The sequence below is a fragment of the Ochotona princeps genome, chromosome 7, assembly GCF_030435755.1.
Source record: "Ochotona princeps isolate mOchPri1 chromosome 7, mOchPri1.hap1, whole genome shotgun sequence".
Lineage (NCBI taxonomy): Eukaryota > Metazoa > Chordata > Mammalia > Lagomorpha > Ochotonidae > Ochotona > Ochotona princeps.
This window is the reverse complement of record NC_080838.1, coordinates 36,204,892-36,223,175: the sequence shown is the minus strand read 5'-3', so window position 1 is coordinate 36,223,175 and position 18,284 is coordinate 36,204,892. Positions and strand designations below refer to the sequence as shown.

The 18,284-nt window shown below is 39.2% G+C and overlaps 1 protein-coding gene across 3 annotated transcripts; it reads right to left on the bottom strand.

Moving 5' to 3' along the window:
- Positions 1-2,547: 2,547 nt before the first annotated feature.
- On the bottom strand, positions 2,548-18,030 carry LARP7 (La ribonucleoprotein 7, transcriptional regulator). Of its 3 annotated transcripts, none has more exons than XM_058666947.1 (13): positions 17,888-18,030; positions 13,272-13,481; positions 12,849-12,949; positions 12,689-12,772; positions 12,390-12,554; positions 12,212-12,305; positions 11,768-12,115; positions 11,535-11,679; positions 9,727-9,878; positions 9,011-9,132; positions 6,111-6,270; positions 5,846-5,937; positions 2,548-2,865 (listed from the first exon to the last, which is right to left on the bottom strand). In XM_058666947.1, the coding sequence occupies exons 2-13, from the start codon at positions 13,477-13,479 to the stop codon at positions 2,785-2,787; spliced, it is 1,752 nt and encodes a 583-aa protein (XP_058522930.1). In that variant the 5' UTR covers positions 13,480-13,481; positions 17,888-18,030; the 3' UTR covers positions 2,548-2,784. The 3 variants fall into 3 exon arrangements, with proteins under 3 accessions (XP_058522930.1, XP_058522932.1, XP_058522931.1); XM_058666949.1 differs by lacking the exon at positions 17,888-18,030 and adding an exon at positions 17,485-17,503; XM_058666948.1 differs by lacking the exon at positions 17,888-18,030 and adding an exon at positions 14,817-14,834.
- Between the last annotated feature and the right edge of the window lie 254 nt (positions 18,031-18,284).

The following is an 18,284-nucleotide window of genomic DNA, read 5'->3' as shown; positions in this document are numbered from 1 at the left end:
GAATCTAGGGAGTATTTAATAAGCATACAAAAAGTATTTAATCTTAAGAGCAACCAGGGAAATGTGCCTTAAAACATTAATGAGATGAACTCAAGATTAGCATAAATGAAAAGATTGGTAGCATTTCATATTAATCAGAGTTTTAAAAAAAGCATATCTTTGGGCCCGGCGGCGTGGCCTAGCGGCTAAAGTCCTCGCCTTGAAAGCCCCGGGATCCCATATGGGTGCCGGTTCTAATCCCGGCAGCTCCACTTCCCATCCAGCTCCCTGCTTGTGGCCTGGGAAAGCAGTCGAGGACGGCCCAAAGCTTTGGGACCCTGCACCCGCGTGGGAGACCCGGAAGAGGTTCCAGGTTCCCGGCATCGGATCGGCGCGCACCGGCCCGTTGCGGCTCACTTGGGGAGTGAAACATCGGATGGAGGATCTTCCTCTCTGTCTCTCCTCCTCTCTGTATATCTGGCTGTAATAAAATGAATAAATCTTTAAAAAAAAAAAAAAAAAAAAAAAAAAAAAAAAAAGCATATCTTTATACACTGCTGCAGCCATACAAAATTTACATAGCCCTTTCCGGCCCATTTTGGACACCATAGAAGTTCCTATTCCATAAATCTATCCTGCAGACAATAAAAACACACTTCTTACAAGAAGAAATCTCTAATTGCAACAGAAGCACAATTATATGACTAAAATCAGAGGCAAATCTTTGGAAAGAGGGAAACAAGAATAGGAGTAGGCTGGGGTGAGAGGGAGCTACCAAATGCACTGAACCTGTGGCCTCTGTTGTTAGAACTGGCACCCACCTGGGATCCTGTCATGTACAAGGTGAGGGTTTAGTCACTAGGCTACCAGGCCAGGCTGCACTTTCATTTTAAAAATGGTGCCAATAATGATATATACTTCACTAAAATACAACTAACCACAATAGATGGAAAGTAAAGTTATTTTATGCATTATTCTATGCTATTGCAGGGTGCCTATGTCAGACTGGTTTTGAAGTTAAAGAAGCAAATCCAATGACATACACAAAGGAAGGTGCATAGTGGGGATTCAAAAAAAATATCTTTTCTATAACTAGATCAAGTGTCTATGTGGCTAACTTCCTGAAGCTATCAATTTAATTCAATTAAGCAAGCTGTTTGCTAAGCATCATTATTTGCTTAGTATTTACACACTTACCCCTTTACAATTTCAAGATTCAGAGGGACCTGGAAAAGCCATGCAGATATGATTCAGCTTTCAGAACTCCCACTGTCAGCAGGAATTGTAAACTTATCACCCAAACTGTTTCACAGTTGTGCAGTTACTTGTCTGCCTCTCCTGTGATAACTTAAATTCTCATTTTCTTTATAATTTCAATGACTGAAGTGTCACTGTCTGCTATAGAGCAAGATAAAAAAATTATGGACTAAATTCAAAGGATTCAAGAACCGAAGAATTAAAACAATGAGTGCTTCTTTTCTTTTGCCTTTTTTTGTCGGTAGGAGTCATCACATTCTAACAAACTGTACTCTCCTTTTCTATGTACTGCTGGAATATATGCTACATGAAAGATGGATCTTTGTTTTGTTCATGAATGTATCCAAAGTGCTGCAACAATATCCACAGATATTTAATAAGGATTTGTTGAACTGAGTGCATCTTTTAAAAACTACCAAGGGAAGAATTTCTGAAATTGTACTTGTAACATTTTTGACTGTCACCTTAAGATACTCTTCACTGGTAAAAAATGAACCTGTAATCAGAAAACATACATTCATTTCTGACTTTTGTAGATCAACTGTAGCATCTTTAATCATTATCCTCATAACAGGATTTAACAACTATTTATAGCTTTTTCTCCACCCTGTCCCATGAGTGTTGGATGCCAGATTTGCTTCTGGGAGAGAAAGAGGAGAAAGCTTTCAGTGGCATCTTGCTAAGGTACTCATTGGTACTCAACAGCTACTGATTTCCCAACACACTGAGGCAGGCTATCTTCTTAAATTGTTCACTAATGCCAATAAACAGATTCCCAATTATATGCTGCTATACCCACTGGAAGGAGCAGCCAACCCCCTACTCTAAAGCTGATGGAACCAGGAATTGTTTTGTTGTTTAGAGCACTCTCTTTAGTTAAAATTGAAAAGCACAGACAGGCAGGGCAACACAGAGGGAAGTGGCTCTTCCACCCACTGGTTCACTCCCTATATCACTCAGCTTCCCCAAGCCATCATCTGCTACCTCCCAGGAACTTTAACAGGAAGTCAGATGGGAAGCAGAACAGCCTAGAATTTATGCAATACTAAGATATGAGATTAGGTCAAAGAGGTGTCCTAACCTGATGTGGCCCATCGGCTTGTGTAGGATGTATTCTTGAGTGGAAAGCCAGAAAGGCAAAAAGCAAGAGAACGCAGTACCACACAGATGTCTGTACAAGTCAACACGAAAGGACACCCAAATCGAAAATATAAAACGTAACTGACAAAGTCCACTGATAATCTACTCTTAAACCTTTTCCTAAAGACGTGCACTGTTGTTTTTGCAATGCAATTAAATGCTTCTTTTAACGATAATGTTCAAAAGAAATTTATTAGGAAATCACTTGAGGTTAACTCAGATAATTTCAACAAATAAAATGCTTAAAGAAAAATCAAGAGTCTTATTTTTAAGCTGAGGAATAACAATTCTAACTAAAGGTAAATCTTAGAAAAACATCTGTTATGTAGTACTACCATAATACAAATGGATTTTCTATGAATTGGTGGAGAATCCAGTGAACCAGGAAGAGGTCAACTGTAATTATTTTCAGTCATACTCAGAAAATCTAATGTGTTGACTTGCTTGCTGAGTCTTCTCCAGTCTAATCTTTTCAGCTTTGGTGATTAACTACAAAGAAAAAAAATCAGAAAATGGAATGTTAGATACTTCAATGATTATGGTTAGAAAAACTTCACATCTACCAATTTTCATGAAATTTTAGGCGAAATCAATCATAAAGAGAAATGCTGAGATTATGGCTTAGTAAGCATAACAGGTAATAAATCTTTGCAATAACCAACTCTCTTCTCTACTTTAGTTCTGTAGTAATGAAAATCTGAACTAGGGATGAGATTGTGATACAACCAGGAAAGCTATGCCCATGATGCCCGGCACCCCACAGTAGCTGGTCCACTTCCGATTCAGTTCTCAGATAATCTGCCTGAAGCAGCCAGGAGAAGATGGCACAAGTACTGAGACCACTGCACCCACATGAGAGACGGGAATCAATCTCTTGGCTCTTTGTTTCAGCTTGGCTCAACCTTGGCCTTGGTGGCCTTTGGGAAATATACCACCACATGGAAGATATGTGTTTCTCTCCTTCTTTCTCTTTCCCCTCTTCTACCTCTGCCTCAAAAATAAATACACAAACCTTTAAAAAGAAAAAAAAGACTTTTCAATTAAAAATAGCTACTCCTGGGCCAGTGTTGTGGTGCAGTGGGCATGGCCAGCAGCCAAAAAGGGAAATGGTTCATAATACCAGTATGGTGGGTCCTCTTATTCAGCTTTGCTTCTCATCTGTCTTGTTAATGGCCTTTCAGTAAATAAATCAATTTATATAAGATAAACAACTATTCCACATTGATGATTTTTATTCTTTTAATAGAGCTCAGGATCTATATTTGTAGTTTCATATCCCCTTGGGGTTGGACAATCATCAAGACACTGTGGTATAAAATTTGAAAATTAAGAAACATTTCAAGTAAGGGTCTACTATTTTAACTCCTCATAAATTTTAAAGACATTTACCATCTACTTTTGTCTGGAGCCAGCATTTGTCTGCAACACAGCAGCCAGGGCTAGGGCTAGGCCCGCCTTGAAGCCAGGAGGCTGGAATTCCACGTGGGTCGCCTACGTTAGTAGCAGGGACACAAGTACTGCAGCCATCACTACTGCCATCTAGGGTGCTCACCAGCAATAAGCTAGATGGGAAGCAGGGTAGCTGGACTTGAACCAGCCACTCTGATATAGGATGTGTGTGCCTAAAGCAGGGCCATAACCAATGCACCAAGCACCTGCTCCCTTACATTATATTTAAAGGCGGCAGATGAAATTACACAGAAGGAAGAAGAAAAGTTAAATATATTTAGTTTTGGAATAAGTGCAAATATTTTTCTCTGAAAACCAGTTATTAGTAAGCATTCATTTCAATAGTTTTTCTTGTTATTGCTCTTCTGTCCCTCAACAGCACTGTGGAAATGCTGGGCTGCCTTGTCAGTAAAGCAATTACCTCATACTTTTGGCAGAATCACTGACACTCTATTTTTTTCTCAGCATTTGCTTTCCACCACGAAGGTTCTGCTGAGTCCTCCCCACACTTCACTGGTCTTTTCTAGTTCCTGATAATCCTCCTTCAAGACCTGCACTGTCTGTTGCTTCTCACTAGATAGCAGTTCTAACTCTGGGTTGGCTGCTCATTTCCCTAAGGCCTCTGCTTTGTCACCTTCCTAGAGAAATCTCCTGGAAAGCTTCATGATATGAAGTCATGTGCTTTATGTTTTTCTATACAGTGCTGACTACAACCTAAACCTATAATGTTAACCTGCAAGTTTCCATGAACACAGGAGAGTTTGTTATTCAGAGTCGTACCAATTTCAAGAAAAAGGACATTCAAAACATGTTAGCCAAATTAATAACAAAATAACTAGTTATAGTTTACTGTCCTCTGACAAGTTCTGTACAGCAGTTACCTTGGGTGTAGCCTCTTTTCATGACATGATCTGACTGACTACTTTCACAGCTTCAGATGTTTCTATGTAACAAATTGTTCTAATTACAATGACCATGAACAAGTGAATGAAATCAGGGAAAGAATGCTCCACATCAAGACTCATCTATTCATTTATGTTTCACTCAGTTAATAAAATTCTCCAGCAAATGTTTGGTTTTTGCAAATTAAACTGTCAAAGAACATTTCTAAATTTACAATATTAAATGAGTAATTTCTACTTAAAAAAATCAATCTAAACAAAAAAATCCCAGTTAGAAGTGTAAGTCTTGATTTAACAAAATGGACCTATTTCAGTTCTAAATAAATGATTTTAACATTTAAATAAAAACAAGCAGACTTTGAAATTAACACCTCAAATGCCTGGAAGAGTTTTTTAGGAAGGAAAGAGGCCACTGCATCTCAGTAAGTGCAATCTCAGTTAAGCAAACTAAATTAACAAAGACCAGTTGGTGACCTTCCCCAAATCATCATAAATCCAAGGCTGATGAAAAACAATGGATTTTTATACTTTTTTTTAAAGATAATTTTGAACACATGAAATCAAATCAATAATGCCGAAATAAGAAAGCATCACTTTTAAACTAGAGAGGATAGGTTTATTTAAGTTTTTTAGCTTACTAGTATCACGTTCTTCCCCAGAAAAAGGAACAAAGCTTATCATTGCTGCAGCAATGATTATACATAAAGTCTCTCAATATTATCTGTAGAGTCTCAAATCATTATAAGCTGTAATCTAAATACCCTATGCTTGTATCATGAAGGCAGTCTTCCTCCAATCATTCACTGGCAAACAAAACAGAGCAGCCAGAAATGGAGACCTTGCAACTTGGCAGCAATTTGTTTTTTAAGGGGGAGAAAATGGAAAGCTGTAAAATTATGTATCCCTGTAGGAAAATAATTGTAACTTCATGAATTGCGTAGCGAAGAAAAAGACAATATTACTTCTCAAACTAAAACACTATCTTCTGTAGGCCTTTGTTACATAAGAGCAAAACCAAAGTTATTTTATGACTACCTGTTACTGACATTCATAAGTTATTAACCTCCAAGCACACTATTCAAGGTGTAAAAACAAAAAAGCAAATATGAACGGATTACCTTCTCAGTGCCTCTTTTCTTTTCCCGAGGTTGATTAAGTTTGGCCTGTCTGTCTACCAAAATCTTCTGCCAGTATCTCTGCTCATGATCACCTTAAAAACAATAAAAACTCTCATCTTTAAATGCAGGATACTTATGGAAAAATGCATTCAAAGCATTGCATTCTAAATCATGGACCTACACACTGAAACACAAAGCACTAGCTTCATTAGCCAACCTTGGAAAATACAATCCGTCACAAGAACTAATATGAAAAGAAATTTACCAGAAAGAATTTCTACTTTCCAGCAGTGTTTCTTCTGGATTTCCGCACATGCTTTCATTACTGCTTCAGCATCCTCTGGAGTTTTAAATCTAGCATGGCATTCTGTATCTCCTTCTAGCAAATCAACATATACAACTTCTGAGATTGCAGCCAAAGTATCCTGCATTGAAGTTTTGTAGAAAGTATTAAAGCCATTAGTAAAAATGCTTCATAGTAATTCTAAAATTATTCCAGGGGTTAGGTGGATTAATGAGGACTAAACATCAGATATAAAACATATCTAAATATGCACAAAAGTTTCTATAAACAGATATGGACAAAGAAGAGAATCAACGAAAAATAACAATACTAAAAATTAACTTCCCTTTGCATTTTAAGAACATACTTCTAAATTATAAGCCACAAGGGGAATATCATTCAATGGTCTTCCCTCACTATCACAGGATTCAAGTCCAAGAGCCATCAGTAAAAGGAAACAAAATAAATGGAAAAGAAATCAGAGAATCTGTGCTCTTAACTTACCTGTAGAAAAGCACTTAAAACTTAAAACTATGTGTAAAATTGATTCAACTTTTTATAAAACTCACAGGAAAAAAGTTTCATTATTTTACATCTACAAAACTCCCTATTTCCCCCAGTGGATCCAACAGGACACAGCTCAACAAAGCTTTTTGTTAAAATGCCCAAGTAACTTCTAAACAAGGCCGTGCGGGGGGCGGGGGGGGGGAAGTTTTACATATAATACCTGCTGTGAGGGCAAATTAACGAGATTCCTGCATTCTTAATCAACTCCCCCGCCCAGCAGGTTCTACACTGAAAACAAAGTATTTATGCAGGAATGTTATGCTACTAATTACGAATCTGACACAAAGGTTCCATTCATAAGATTAAAGAAATAACTGGAGATTCTCCACTGTTAAGAAAAAAAAAAGCCCTACACTATCTCACCTTTAGTTTTGACCCAAATTTTGTAGAAGCAGATATTTTATATTACTCTTAGATGCTGAATTTCTAGATGATTGTATTATGGAAAGAACTGAAAAAATATCTAGAAATGATATGTCATCACAGATCAAAAAGAGTCTATTAGGCAATAATAAAAAAAAATCTGTGAGTCTCTAGAAACCATGGGCTTAACACACTCCAACACTTAGTACATCATCTACCATAAAACAGTTACTCCATGAATTAAAAAAAAAAAAAAAGCTGGTAATATATCTTCCATTTTGTCATCAAATAAATCAGTCCTAAATTTGGACACAAAGCAAGAGTAAGTAGAATTTATAAAATCTGAACGTGTTAAATGGTCGTGATTTTTGCAGCATTTTTTCAGGCGAATTAGGAGATATTTACTAAATATCCATTGTAATGTCAGGCTAATCTCCTGATGTAAAATCCTTGGAATTAAAAACCCTTAGAATGACAGTTCAGCCTGGAAATCACATTGGCAGCAGTAATCACCATCATAGCCCAGGTTTTGTTCCAGTAAAATGTAACTAACTACTAACTTCATTAATGCAGCTATTTTACGATTCTGATAATCATAAATTAAGAATGTACATTAACAATTATCATTCAGTGATGTCAGTGATTCCAGATTACAAACTTGGAGTAACTTCTGTGTTAAATCTTTTTCAACTGAATCACAGAATTCCTGTCCCTCAAACATGTAGCCTTTTTACCCTGAATTCTAGGTTGCTACCATAACCTGAAAGGCAAGATGATAGTTGCATACTGGGATTATCTAAATATCTTATAAATATTAGAATAAAAAGTTCATGTTTTTAGTGATGACTGCAGGATTTTAGATATTAAAATAGTGTCCAGACATCATTGTGAATGAACAGCCTCAGGGGCTATTACAAAATGTGAATGTACAGATCCATATAAAACAAAAACTACATATTACATGCTGCTGGGCACTTAAAATACAGTTCTTAATGCTATAAAACATTCTGTGCATTTAAGTCAAATCCCTGACCTTGGTGACAAGGTTAAGTGTGAGTTACTATGATAACCCCACACAAAGCAGGAAGACTGCACTGATAAGAAAAAAGCATTGTGCTAGGATAAATGGGATAAACTATATAAAGCGAAAAAAGATTACTACCAGTAAGGTACAACAATTTTGGCATTACACGTAAGTATGAATTTATCTGCATCAGAATTAAAGAACTTTGAAATAATCTTGTGACTGTGTGAAAAGCAATTACCATGTATTGAAAAAACTGGGAAAAAAAAGATAGACAAGCTAATTTCCTATAAAATCTCCTGTTTTTCTGTCAGCAAAAACGCTCATTTCTAAGATGGTTTCATTAACAAAAATAAGTCCATAACCGTACATTAAAAAGATGGGAACTACTTTTTTTGGGATCTATCGAAGGGCAAGAACACCAAACAAGGCAAATGTAGAAATTCTTAAACATGCTCCTAAATAGGTAGTATCCGATGATTACAGTATCACAAATAATTTCAGATAAACTCTAATGATGATTAAATCTTCTAAAAATATTTTGGTGTCAAGTGTTTCAGTGAAATCTGTTTTCATCAAAAGAAAATAGTTTTCTAAGAAGTTTTCCTATTTCTACTGCTTTAATGTTAGGATGATTACAGTCTACTTTCTTATTCAATCACACTGCAGTCATTACGAAAACTAATGAAAATATGCACAAGTTGCAATTTTCCTGTAAAGACTGCTCACTATATATCTGAATTAGCAATCTCAGTGTAGATTTTGCTTCACTTCAAATCTAAGCGTTTCCAAATAGTCAAAACTCTACAGCAGTGGTTTTACAATACAGACACAAATTCTGTTTTGATTTGTCCTGTGTTCCATATTCAAAGCATTTTCGCATGAGGAAGAGAAGGGAAAAAACACTCTAGGGGTTCAAAAGCATTACCCGGACTTGTTTCCTGCCAGGTATGGGCTCCGAGCCAACAATCTTCACAATCACTCCACTCACAAACTGTGGTCCTGTGGCAGGAACCTTCTCTGGGGGGCCAGGCTCCTCCCTGCTGGTTTCTGATTTCAAACAGAAAAGGGAATAAATCTCTTACACTTGATAGTGGAATACTTAGGACATTATAGAACAACAATTTCTCATGATGATTTACATGATTTATCTTGAAATAAATACTGAATTTAAATAGTGAAGGCTGTGCCCTGCATCACAACACTTCAGACTACTATAAAATAAAATGTGCAAAATCTTGTTACTCTAAATGTAAAGTGTTATTGTTAGAAGAACATTTATAAAACTTTAGAAATTACTACTTTTCCCTGAAACAAGGAACAAAACAATGCTGCTTAATAAAAAAAAAGATACTGAGTATTATTAAGAATATTCTAAACACTATTATTCAATTGGGAAAGTTATTTTTTATATTTTGTGGAAATTTAAAAGAAGATTCTAATTTGGATAAGGTCTGTTACTGGTTTGTGGCTATGGATTAAAGTTAGATATAAGAAATCAGTCCTTATTCTTACAAACTAAGCATTCATTCATTAATAATGAAAATGGTGGGCAATTTCTCATATTGCTAAAAACATACTGTTTAAAAGAATCAATCACACATTTAAATTGAGACTAGAAAAAATTATCATAGTTATCTTTACCATTTTCATTTTTCACTCCTGACTTATTAGGTCCTCCACTGTCTGTATCCATTTCTGACTCTGATTTTATTTGGGATATTGTTTTTTTTAAAGAAGCCATGCTGGCTTTTTGTAGGGCCAAATATTCTTTTTTTAAATCCATCCATTCACTCCTGTAAAAAAAAAAAAAAAGGAACTATTGAAATAGTGACATAGGATGACTCTAAGTACATATATTCCCAGTGACTGCAACACACTCCTCCTTCTCCTCACTGTATTTAACTATACACCCAGATCATAGGTCCTAAACTCCACCTAGCTGACAAGGAAAGGGAATGCACCCTATCCCATCTTTCAGATTAAACCTTTTAAAGTTCCCATTTAAATTGTTAAGTGTGCTTCAAATATTTTAAATCAGGAAGGTACCATTTAAGAGACCATTATTTAGTAGCATTCACTGGGTCGTTCACTATTAGGGAAAAGTGAGAAATTAAAATGCAAAGTTGATTTGTTAAACTGCTCCCAATTTGTGAGATAACATTCCTTAGTATTTGCTCAAAGCAAAAGGAATTTCTTAGGAGAAAAAAAAAACACTTTATGGAAGCTATTTATTTATTTACATAGACTTAATATGTAGATGTTTCCTTAAACAGCTAGAGCTGCCCCAGATAGAAACACAATGCATCTCCTAGTTTAGTGGGAACAGTCATTGTTACTCTAATCTATGCCATCAAACAAGTAGATAGCTTTTATTCTTGTTTCAGAGGAGAATATCTAGTGGTAGTGGTTTTTGTTGCTAATGTTGACATCTGTATACTTCAAAAAAAAAAAAAAAAAAAAAAAAACCCAGTCCAGATCCACCAAGGATCATACTTTCCCTGAGAGCTGATACATTAAAATAACAAAAGGCTCTTGTAATGATTCTCAGAGATAAAAAGGTCACAGGAATTTAGGAGTTAAGAACAGTATAAATACAAGTGCCTGATGTCTTGTCTTCCACCCTTCCTGAGAAGAAAGGACATCTGTGCTTGCCTGCTGAAGAAGGTAAAGTTAAGCTCTTTTTCTGCGTTTTCCTAGTTCGTCTTTCTACTCGGCAATCATTCCTTGGTGAAGAGTGGGCTCCCTTCAACTTTAACATGGAGGTGCTTTCTTTGATTTCTGCTAAAAAAAGTAAGTGCTTCCATGTTTTAGTCGAAGTGAATTCCACATACTCCTGCAGCTCGTCTCCTTCCCTCCTTGTGGAAGCTGAAGGGATCCCCTTTGCTTTAACATGGGGGCACCTGCTGTGTACAACAAAAGTAAGTGCTTCCATGTTTCAGTGGAGGTGTCTCCAAACCACACGATTTTTGAAATTGCTGTTTTTTTTCATGAGCTTTTTACTAAAACTTTGTTTCAGGGAAAGGGCTTCAAGTTCCTAAAGACCGGGCTTCCCACCACTTAAACGTGGGTGTACTTGCTTTGAAACTAAACAAGTAAGTGCTTCCATGTTTTGGTGATGGTAAGTCTTCCATTTTCTTTTTCAGAAGGCCTCAAGAGTGCAAAAAGGGCAGTTCAAACCTGTTTCAGCTGTTTTCTAGTCTGCTAAGGTGCCCTCTCCACTTTAACATGGAGGCACTTGCTGTGCCACAATAAAAATAAGTGCTTCCATGTTTGAGTGTGGTGGTTCCTAGTGTCTGCTGCTTTCAAACCCACACTGTTCTCAAGTCTTGGTTACATGCCATTACTGTTGCTAATATGCAACTCTGTTGAATATATACTGGAATTGCACTTTAGCAATGGTGATGGAATGTTCTCAGTGGCTAATCACAGAATTTATACCATGTACTTACTTTGATAGTACTCTCAAAGGTATAACCTCTTCTCCCATTTTGTGTCTCTCTTTATGTTTTTTCTTATGCTTCCTTTTTGTTTTTAAGAGAGCACTATCTTTAATGTCTCCGGTATCCTTTTCCTCTTCAGTAGAGAATCCTAAATCTGGGGAAATCCGACTTTTAAAGTAATGAAATACATAAAGCAAAATACTTTAACTAATGAAATACAAGGTTAAGCTTATTAGTCATACCTCTGTTTTCTGTGGAAACTTCTGGTGTTTCAGTTTTACTGTTGTCTTTATGGGCCACTTTTTTTACTTTTGACCTGGGAGCTAAGCTTTCTGCATCTTCAGAGCCGCTTCTCTTCCTCTTCTCTGTTCTGCCTTCAGAGGCTTTGGACAGACGACCCTTTTCACGTTTTTTCTTTTTCTTCGAGGGCTGCTTTTGGGGTTCAGTAGCTTCTGCTTCAGAGCCCTCAGATGCGGCCCTGGAGCTTTTCACTTTGCCTTCGCTGCTTGTGTCCACTGGTAGTTCTTTGGTCTGTGCATTCTCTTCCTTCTTCACACGCCCTTTCTTCTTCTTTTTCTTTTTCTTTTCTTCTGTAAGGGTATTGTCAATCAGTTTTATCTCCAGACACTTAAGTATCAACTCACTGGCCTCTTGGCCAAGGCCATGTGTAAATGTTAAACACTTACCAGCTACTTGGAGGGCAGGAATGGGCTTGTCTTTCACCGTTTTAGGAAATATGCCAGGTTTTCTTGGTGCTTCTTCCGGAGGGTTGTTAAGAAACTGAATGATTTGAAGAAAATTTTACTATGCATAACACCTGTTTGCTAAATTTTTCACTTTTCTCTTTTTAGGATCTGGACCTACCTCAATAGCTTTTGCTGCTTGTTCTTTGGTTTCAAATTCCACAAAAGCAAATCCTTTTGGATCTCCAGTAGATTTATAATGTGGTATACTTACATAAACCACATTGCCACATTTTCCAAATACTCTTTCAATCCAGCTGTGATTAACATTTTTGGGAAGTAATTCCTACGATAAATTACAAGTAGTAGTGAGTAATAAATAATAAGCCTTTCACAATATGTATGTCAATAAAATTTCAACATTAATAAAATGTTTCCTTGTCTCTTTGAATAAGAATTTGGTCTCGGGGAATGGCTTACCACATACACTGTTCGCTCATCTTCATCTTTTGGTCTTTCACCCAGAGGTTTTTTCCTCCTGATTTTGGTGCCTTCTAAATCCAGCTACAAAATCGGGTATTAAAATTAGTAAAAATAATATAACAGATTAAGCTGGAGTAAATTTAAAAATTTTAATTACCTCTACAATAGCAGAACTTTTCAATGCTCTGGCTATTAATTTGCCATCAGTAGTAAGTTTTTTCATTTTGTTAAAAGACAGTAGAAGTGATATGTCTACATCTGTTACAAAAAAAAAGGTGAATATTACAGATAATTTATTATAGCTTCTTCCCTTTGAGTAAGTGAACAGGTCTTTGAGGTTTGGATTAGGGGAGTGTAGTGCTCCGCTAAATTGGTATGCTGCTTTTCAGTTTTACAGTACCAAAATCTTACATGGTGAAACAAAAATATATTATCAATTATGTGTAATATTATATGTATATGATATGTGGCAACACATATATATGCATCTCATGGTCCTTTTTATTATGCATATACCTATAATTACAATGTTATACATATATCTGTTTATTACAATTATCACAAATTTGTTTATACTTACATCCGTCTCTAGATTTTTCAATCTGTTCCCTAAGGAATTTATCTTTGTGGAGATTTGCATCCCCAAACCAGAAGTCCACTTGTTTAGCAATATCTGCAAGCACCTGCTTCACTCTGGACCTTTTCTTTTTTTCTACTTCTTTTTTCTTTTCAGTGCTTTCCTCTTCCATATTCTTTCGATTTCCACCTTCAATTTCCATTTCTTCCATGTCTGTAAATCACAAGTTATGATTAACACGGTAAAATGGAATAAATCACTAAATATTTGGGTTGCCTTCAAAGGGTTTGCCTAGTCTGAGTGCTTCACAGTATGGGAAAAATTCAACAGGGATGTTGAAGACAAACAGCAGAGCTGCATTTATTCCTGATTACGGCTTGGGAGATGAAAACCCTAACCTGCTACATTACTATCTCCTGCCTCTGCCAGTTAGCTCTGCCTCTGCCAGTTAGCTCTGCCTCTGCCAGATTGGCTGAAGCCTCACCCAATCTGAAGGTGGGATCTGTCTGAAGAGTTGGATTGGAACCAAGTCCCAATCAGGATGGTTACAACAGACAGGAACACACTGTTCTGCGTTTCTTCCTGCTCCACTATCTGGCCTCACTGGGTGCTTCAGCCAATGGTGTGCTTTCTCTTGAAATGAGAGTCAAAATAAACCTCCCCTCAGCAGATTTTAGATGACCAAACAATTACCTTGAAAAGATGCAAATCATGAATTATTTAACAATTAAAATCATATAACGTCATTCATTACCCCATACTGCCACTAGTACCCATCCTCTCATTCCAGAAAAGCCACAGTCATTAGTGGGTCCCACTGTCCACAACATATTTCAACAGCATTTGCAGTTGGTCATTGCCAGGAGTTTTCTCTGCATGCTTTCTGGGATGGGACTAGATCCTGAGCCTCCCTCTTCACCCACACGCTCTGCGTGCGGGTGTCTCGGTCTTATGCAGATGCTCCCTAAGTCTTTTATTTTCTCATTAGAACCCCATTCTAACATCCAACTGTCCCAATGACACTGCCATTTACTTAGGTAAAGTAGGATTTTCTCTGCAAAAGGGCCACCTGGGTAATTATAACATCATTCACAGGACAGACAAAATAAACATGTGAAAAAATGAGCCTGACACAGATTTATTACATTTCAGTTCCTGCTGTGGTTGTCTTAGCAGGGCAGACACCGGACTTCATGGCCTTTACAGCCCCATGCTCCACCCCTGATCCAAAGCATATCTCCAAGTTAACATAACAGACTTTGCTAAGTGGACAAAACCCTGAAATCATTTCTAATTCCTGTTTACAACATACCTCACAGTCAATTCGTCACTTTGTCTGTTAGTTTTAACTATACCCTGAATAGGAACACCTCTTTCACAACCACCTGATCCAAACAATCTCCATGGTTTGCCTAAACTATAGTTAAAATCTTCCAAAGGGGTCAGCCTGCCTCTACCCTTTTCCTCTTCCATGCAATCCTCCAGGGAAAAATCATTAACTTAACATAAGTGGGGCAAGCGTCATGGCATAGCATTCAAAACTGCCACCTGCAGCCCAGGCATCCTGTACGGGTGCACATTTGAGAACCTAGATGCTCCACTTCCAATCCAGCACCATGCAATTACACCTGGGAAAGCAGCAGCAGACGGCCTGAGTGCTCTGGCCCATGCACCTGGGAGACCTGAACGAAGCTCCTGGCTTTAGCGTGCTCCAGTCCTGTGTGTGTCTGCTGGCTCAGCCCAGTATGTTTCAGCCAACTGGGGAGCGAGCCAGCACACTCAGCACACTCAGGAAGGCCCCTCTCAGTGTAATTCTGCCTGTTAAATAGATAATCTTACAAAAAACAATCAAAACAATTTCTTGCACAGCTCTTGCCCTGCACAGGGTTCTTACAATAACTGTATTGTTTATCTACTTTCCTAGAATGTAAATGCTATGAGGGCATGGGACTTTACATTCATCATTATCTGAATGTTTGTTGAATAGTTAAATTAACACATTGAAAAGCACTTGAGAAATGTTAAGCATTTCAAACTCTTTCAAGTCGGTAGACTATAAATCAAATACAAAGGGGGTAGCCGTGCTGTGACGCCTGCATCCCCAGATGGGTTCCAGTTCAAAACAATGCAACTAAAGCCCTTCAAAACGCTGCTTTAGAGAACATATTCAGCAACAGCCAACCATGCGCCACTATTATAACTTATCACTCTCATTAAGTCCTACCAATTTGACTTTTTTTAAGATTTATTTATTTTTATTGCAGTCAGATATATACAGAGAGGAGGAGAGACGGAGAGGAAGACCTTCCATCCGATGATTCACTTCCCAAGTGACCGCAGTGGCCGGTGCTGCACCGATCCAAAGCCAGGAGTCAGGAACCTTCTCCAGGTCTCCCACACGGGTGCAGGGTCCCCCACGCGGGTGTCCTCGACTGCTTTCCCAGGCCACAAGCAGGGAGCTGGATGGGAAGTGGAGCTGCTGGGATTAGAACGAGTGCCCATATGGGATCGCGGTGCATTCAAGGCGAGGACTTTTAACCACTAGACCACTCCGCTGGGTCCTCAATTTGACTTTTGAAATGGTCCTCTCCCTTCTTTCCTTCCATGTATTCATCATTTTTCGCAGCTGTCGCTAGAACGACGCGGCATCTCACAGGCTACTCTGGAAGTCAGACACTTTCCAAAGAAGCCGATGTAACTTGCAGAAAACAGATCTGGTTTTGAGGTGGCTGTCCAAACTCAACATCAGAAATTCTAGGCACTTATCTGATATGCATTAAGAAAAAAAAAATTGGCTTCTATAGTCTTTAAACAAAAAATAAAAAGTTACTGTGTAAAACTGTCGGGCACTTCACATTGTTCTAAATGCTCACAAACTAGTAGTATTTTACTTGCTAAAACCAGCGAGATATGTGGGTACAGGTGTGGCTGGGTCTCACAAGGCTTACTTACTAATTAGAACCACTTTAATTTGTTACTAGCAATCTACGTCCTAACACAGGAATTATTATGACTATAATTACCTTTAGTTTTCTCTTAAAGGCCAGTAAGAGGGTGAGAGAACTCTTTCATCTGCTAGTTCACTCATTAAACGCTTGCCAACAGGTAGGATCAGGCAAGGCTGAAACCATGAGGCTCTTCAAGCAGCATCCTGGCCGCTTGACCACACCCTTGCCCGTCACTCAAGAACTCCTCAGAATGCTGGGGCGTGGTGGAGCCATCATGTGAGTCACATACAATCCCAATCGTACACAATTCCAATTCTACATGCTCCAATGAAGTCCTGCCCACAGGTCCCTACTACCCAGGTGGGAACCTCAGGTGGAGCTCCTGGCTCCCGTGTTGGGCCTAGTCCAGCTTAAACTTGAAATCTGGGACGTGAACCAGAGGGTGGAAGACACCTTTCTGTCTCTGATGCTCTGGCCCTCACATAAACAAAAATTTTTTGTTAACTCCACTAAATCATAAGTTGGGATCCTATATGGGTGCTGGTTCTAATCCTGGCAGCTCCACTTCCCATCCAGCTCCCTGCTTCTAGCCTGGGAAAGCAGTCGAGGACAGCCCAAAACCTTGGGCCCCTGCACCTGCATGTGAGACCAGGAAGAAGTTCCTGGCTCCTGGCTTTGGAACAGCTCGGCTCTGGCCATTGCGGTCACTTGCGGAGTGAATCTCAGATGGAAGATCTTCCTCTCTGTCTCTCCTTCTCTCTATATATCTGCCTTTCCAATAAAAATGAATCTTTAAAAATAATAATAATAGAAAAAGTACACAGGTACGTACACACATGCAATCAGGAAAATGGAAACGAATGTTAAAACTAGTCAGGGAAATAACTACTTCTCCACTGGACAACTCAATTTCCACTCTCTTTAACTATGCTGTAGAAGTTACAGTTGTAAAACAGGTCAATGACGAAAGAAGAGTTCAACAAGACCCCAGGTAATTTTTTTCCCAGTAAAATTATACCAGAAAATACTTTGATAGACATAAACACATTATCCTAGGAGGCTGATCCGCAACTGTTTATTACATTTCCAAAAGAGCTCTCAGGTCCAAGCCAGTTAAGAACCTTTGTGCTCTGTGGCCCCTGTACACTCGGCCTGTATCTTTGCTTTGATTCGTCCTAAGCTGTCTAAATAGCCCTGCTGACTTTTGTTGTCCATCTTATTCGTCGTGGACTTCTAGAACCACCTCTACATCGGCTGTGGCTGAATACCTGTGCGGATGCACTGGGGACACAGACTCAGCACTTACTCCCTCTCCTCTAAGGATTGTCAATTCCTTGAGGTCGGCGCCAGAGTCGCGTTAAAGAAAATCGGCTCCGGTTTGCTGCTTCCACACCAACCGGCAACACGCCCCACCCCGCCCGTGGACATTCGCCGCCCCGCCCTGCACGAGCCGCGCCCCAAACCGCCCCACGCCGCGCGCGCCCCCACGCCGCGCAAACTGGAACTGCAGGGCGGCCGGGGGGACGCTGCGCATGCGCACACACAACTAGGCCACGCGAGCCCAGGGCGCGCCCGAGGGACCCCAGACGTCAGACGGAGCTGCAAGAAAAAAGACCCGGACGAATGCACACGTCACGCAATATAGGCGACCCAGGGCCACTCGTGACTCACTCCGCTCAAGTCTCCAAATACAGCGTTAAAGACGGCTTCCTTCCACCCGTTCCGTCTCCAGATGCCGAAAGTCGGGGCTATTTCGCGTCATAGGATAAGCGACGCCCCTCTCGCAGGTTTCCTTACGGGAGCCTGCAGGCCGCGCGCCTTCCGTAACGTCACACGCGAGGACTTCAGGGAGTGCCAGTCAAGGATCTGATTGGCGGTGTGAATGACGTGTTCTAGGGGCGGGGATGTGGGTGGGCTCAGCGTGGGTCCTTGTCTGCTTGTCCCAGGGTGATGACGTCACTCGCGTTCGCGGGAAAAATTCGAAAAGCGGATTTTGTGCAGTGGACAGGTGAAGTGGTTTTGCAGGGGGTGTCCAGGGTATGACGGGTGGGTCGTCAGGGAGCCTTGG

Excerpts from the sequence above, each read along its gene's own strand:
- LARP7 (XM_058666947.1), bottom strand. The coding sequence starts at position 13,479 with ATGGAAGAAATGGAAATTGAAGGTGGAAATCGAAAGAATATGGAAGAG. Across the intron at positions 12,555-12,688 it reads ATGAGCGAACAGTGTATGTG|GAATTACTTCCCAAAAATGT; the intron begins GTAAGCCATTCC and ends AATTTATCGTAG. Across the intron at positions 2,866-5,845 it reads AGAAAAGAGGCACTGAGAAG|TTAATCACCAAAGCTGAAAA; the intron begins GTAATCCGTTCA and ends TTTTCTTTGTAG.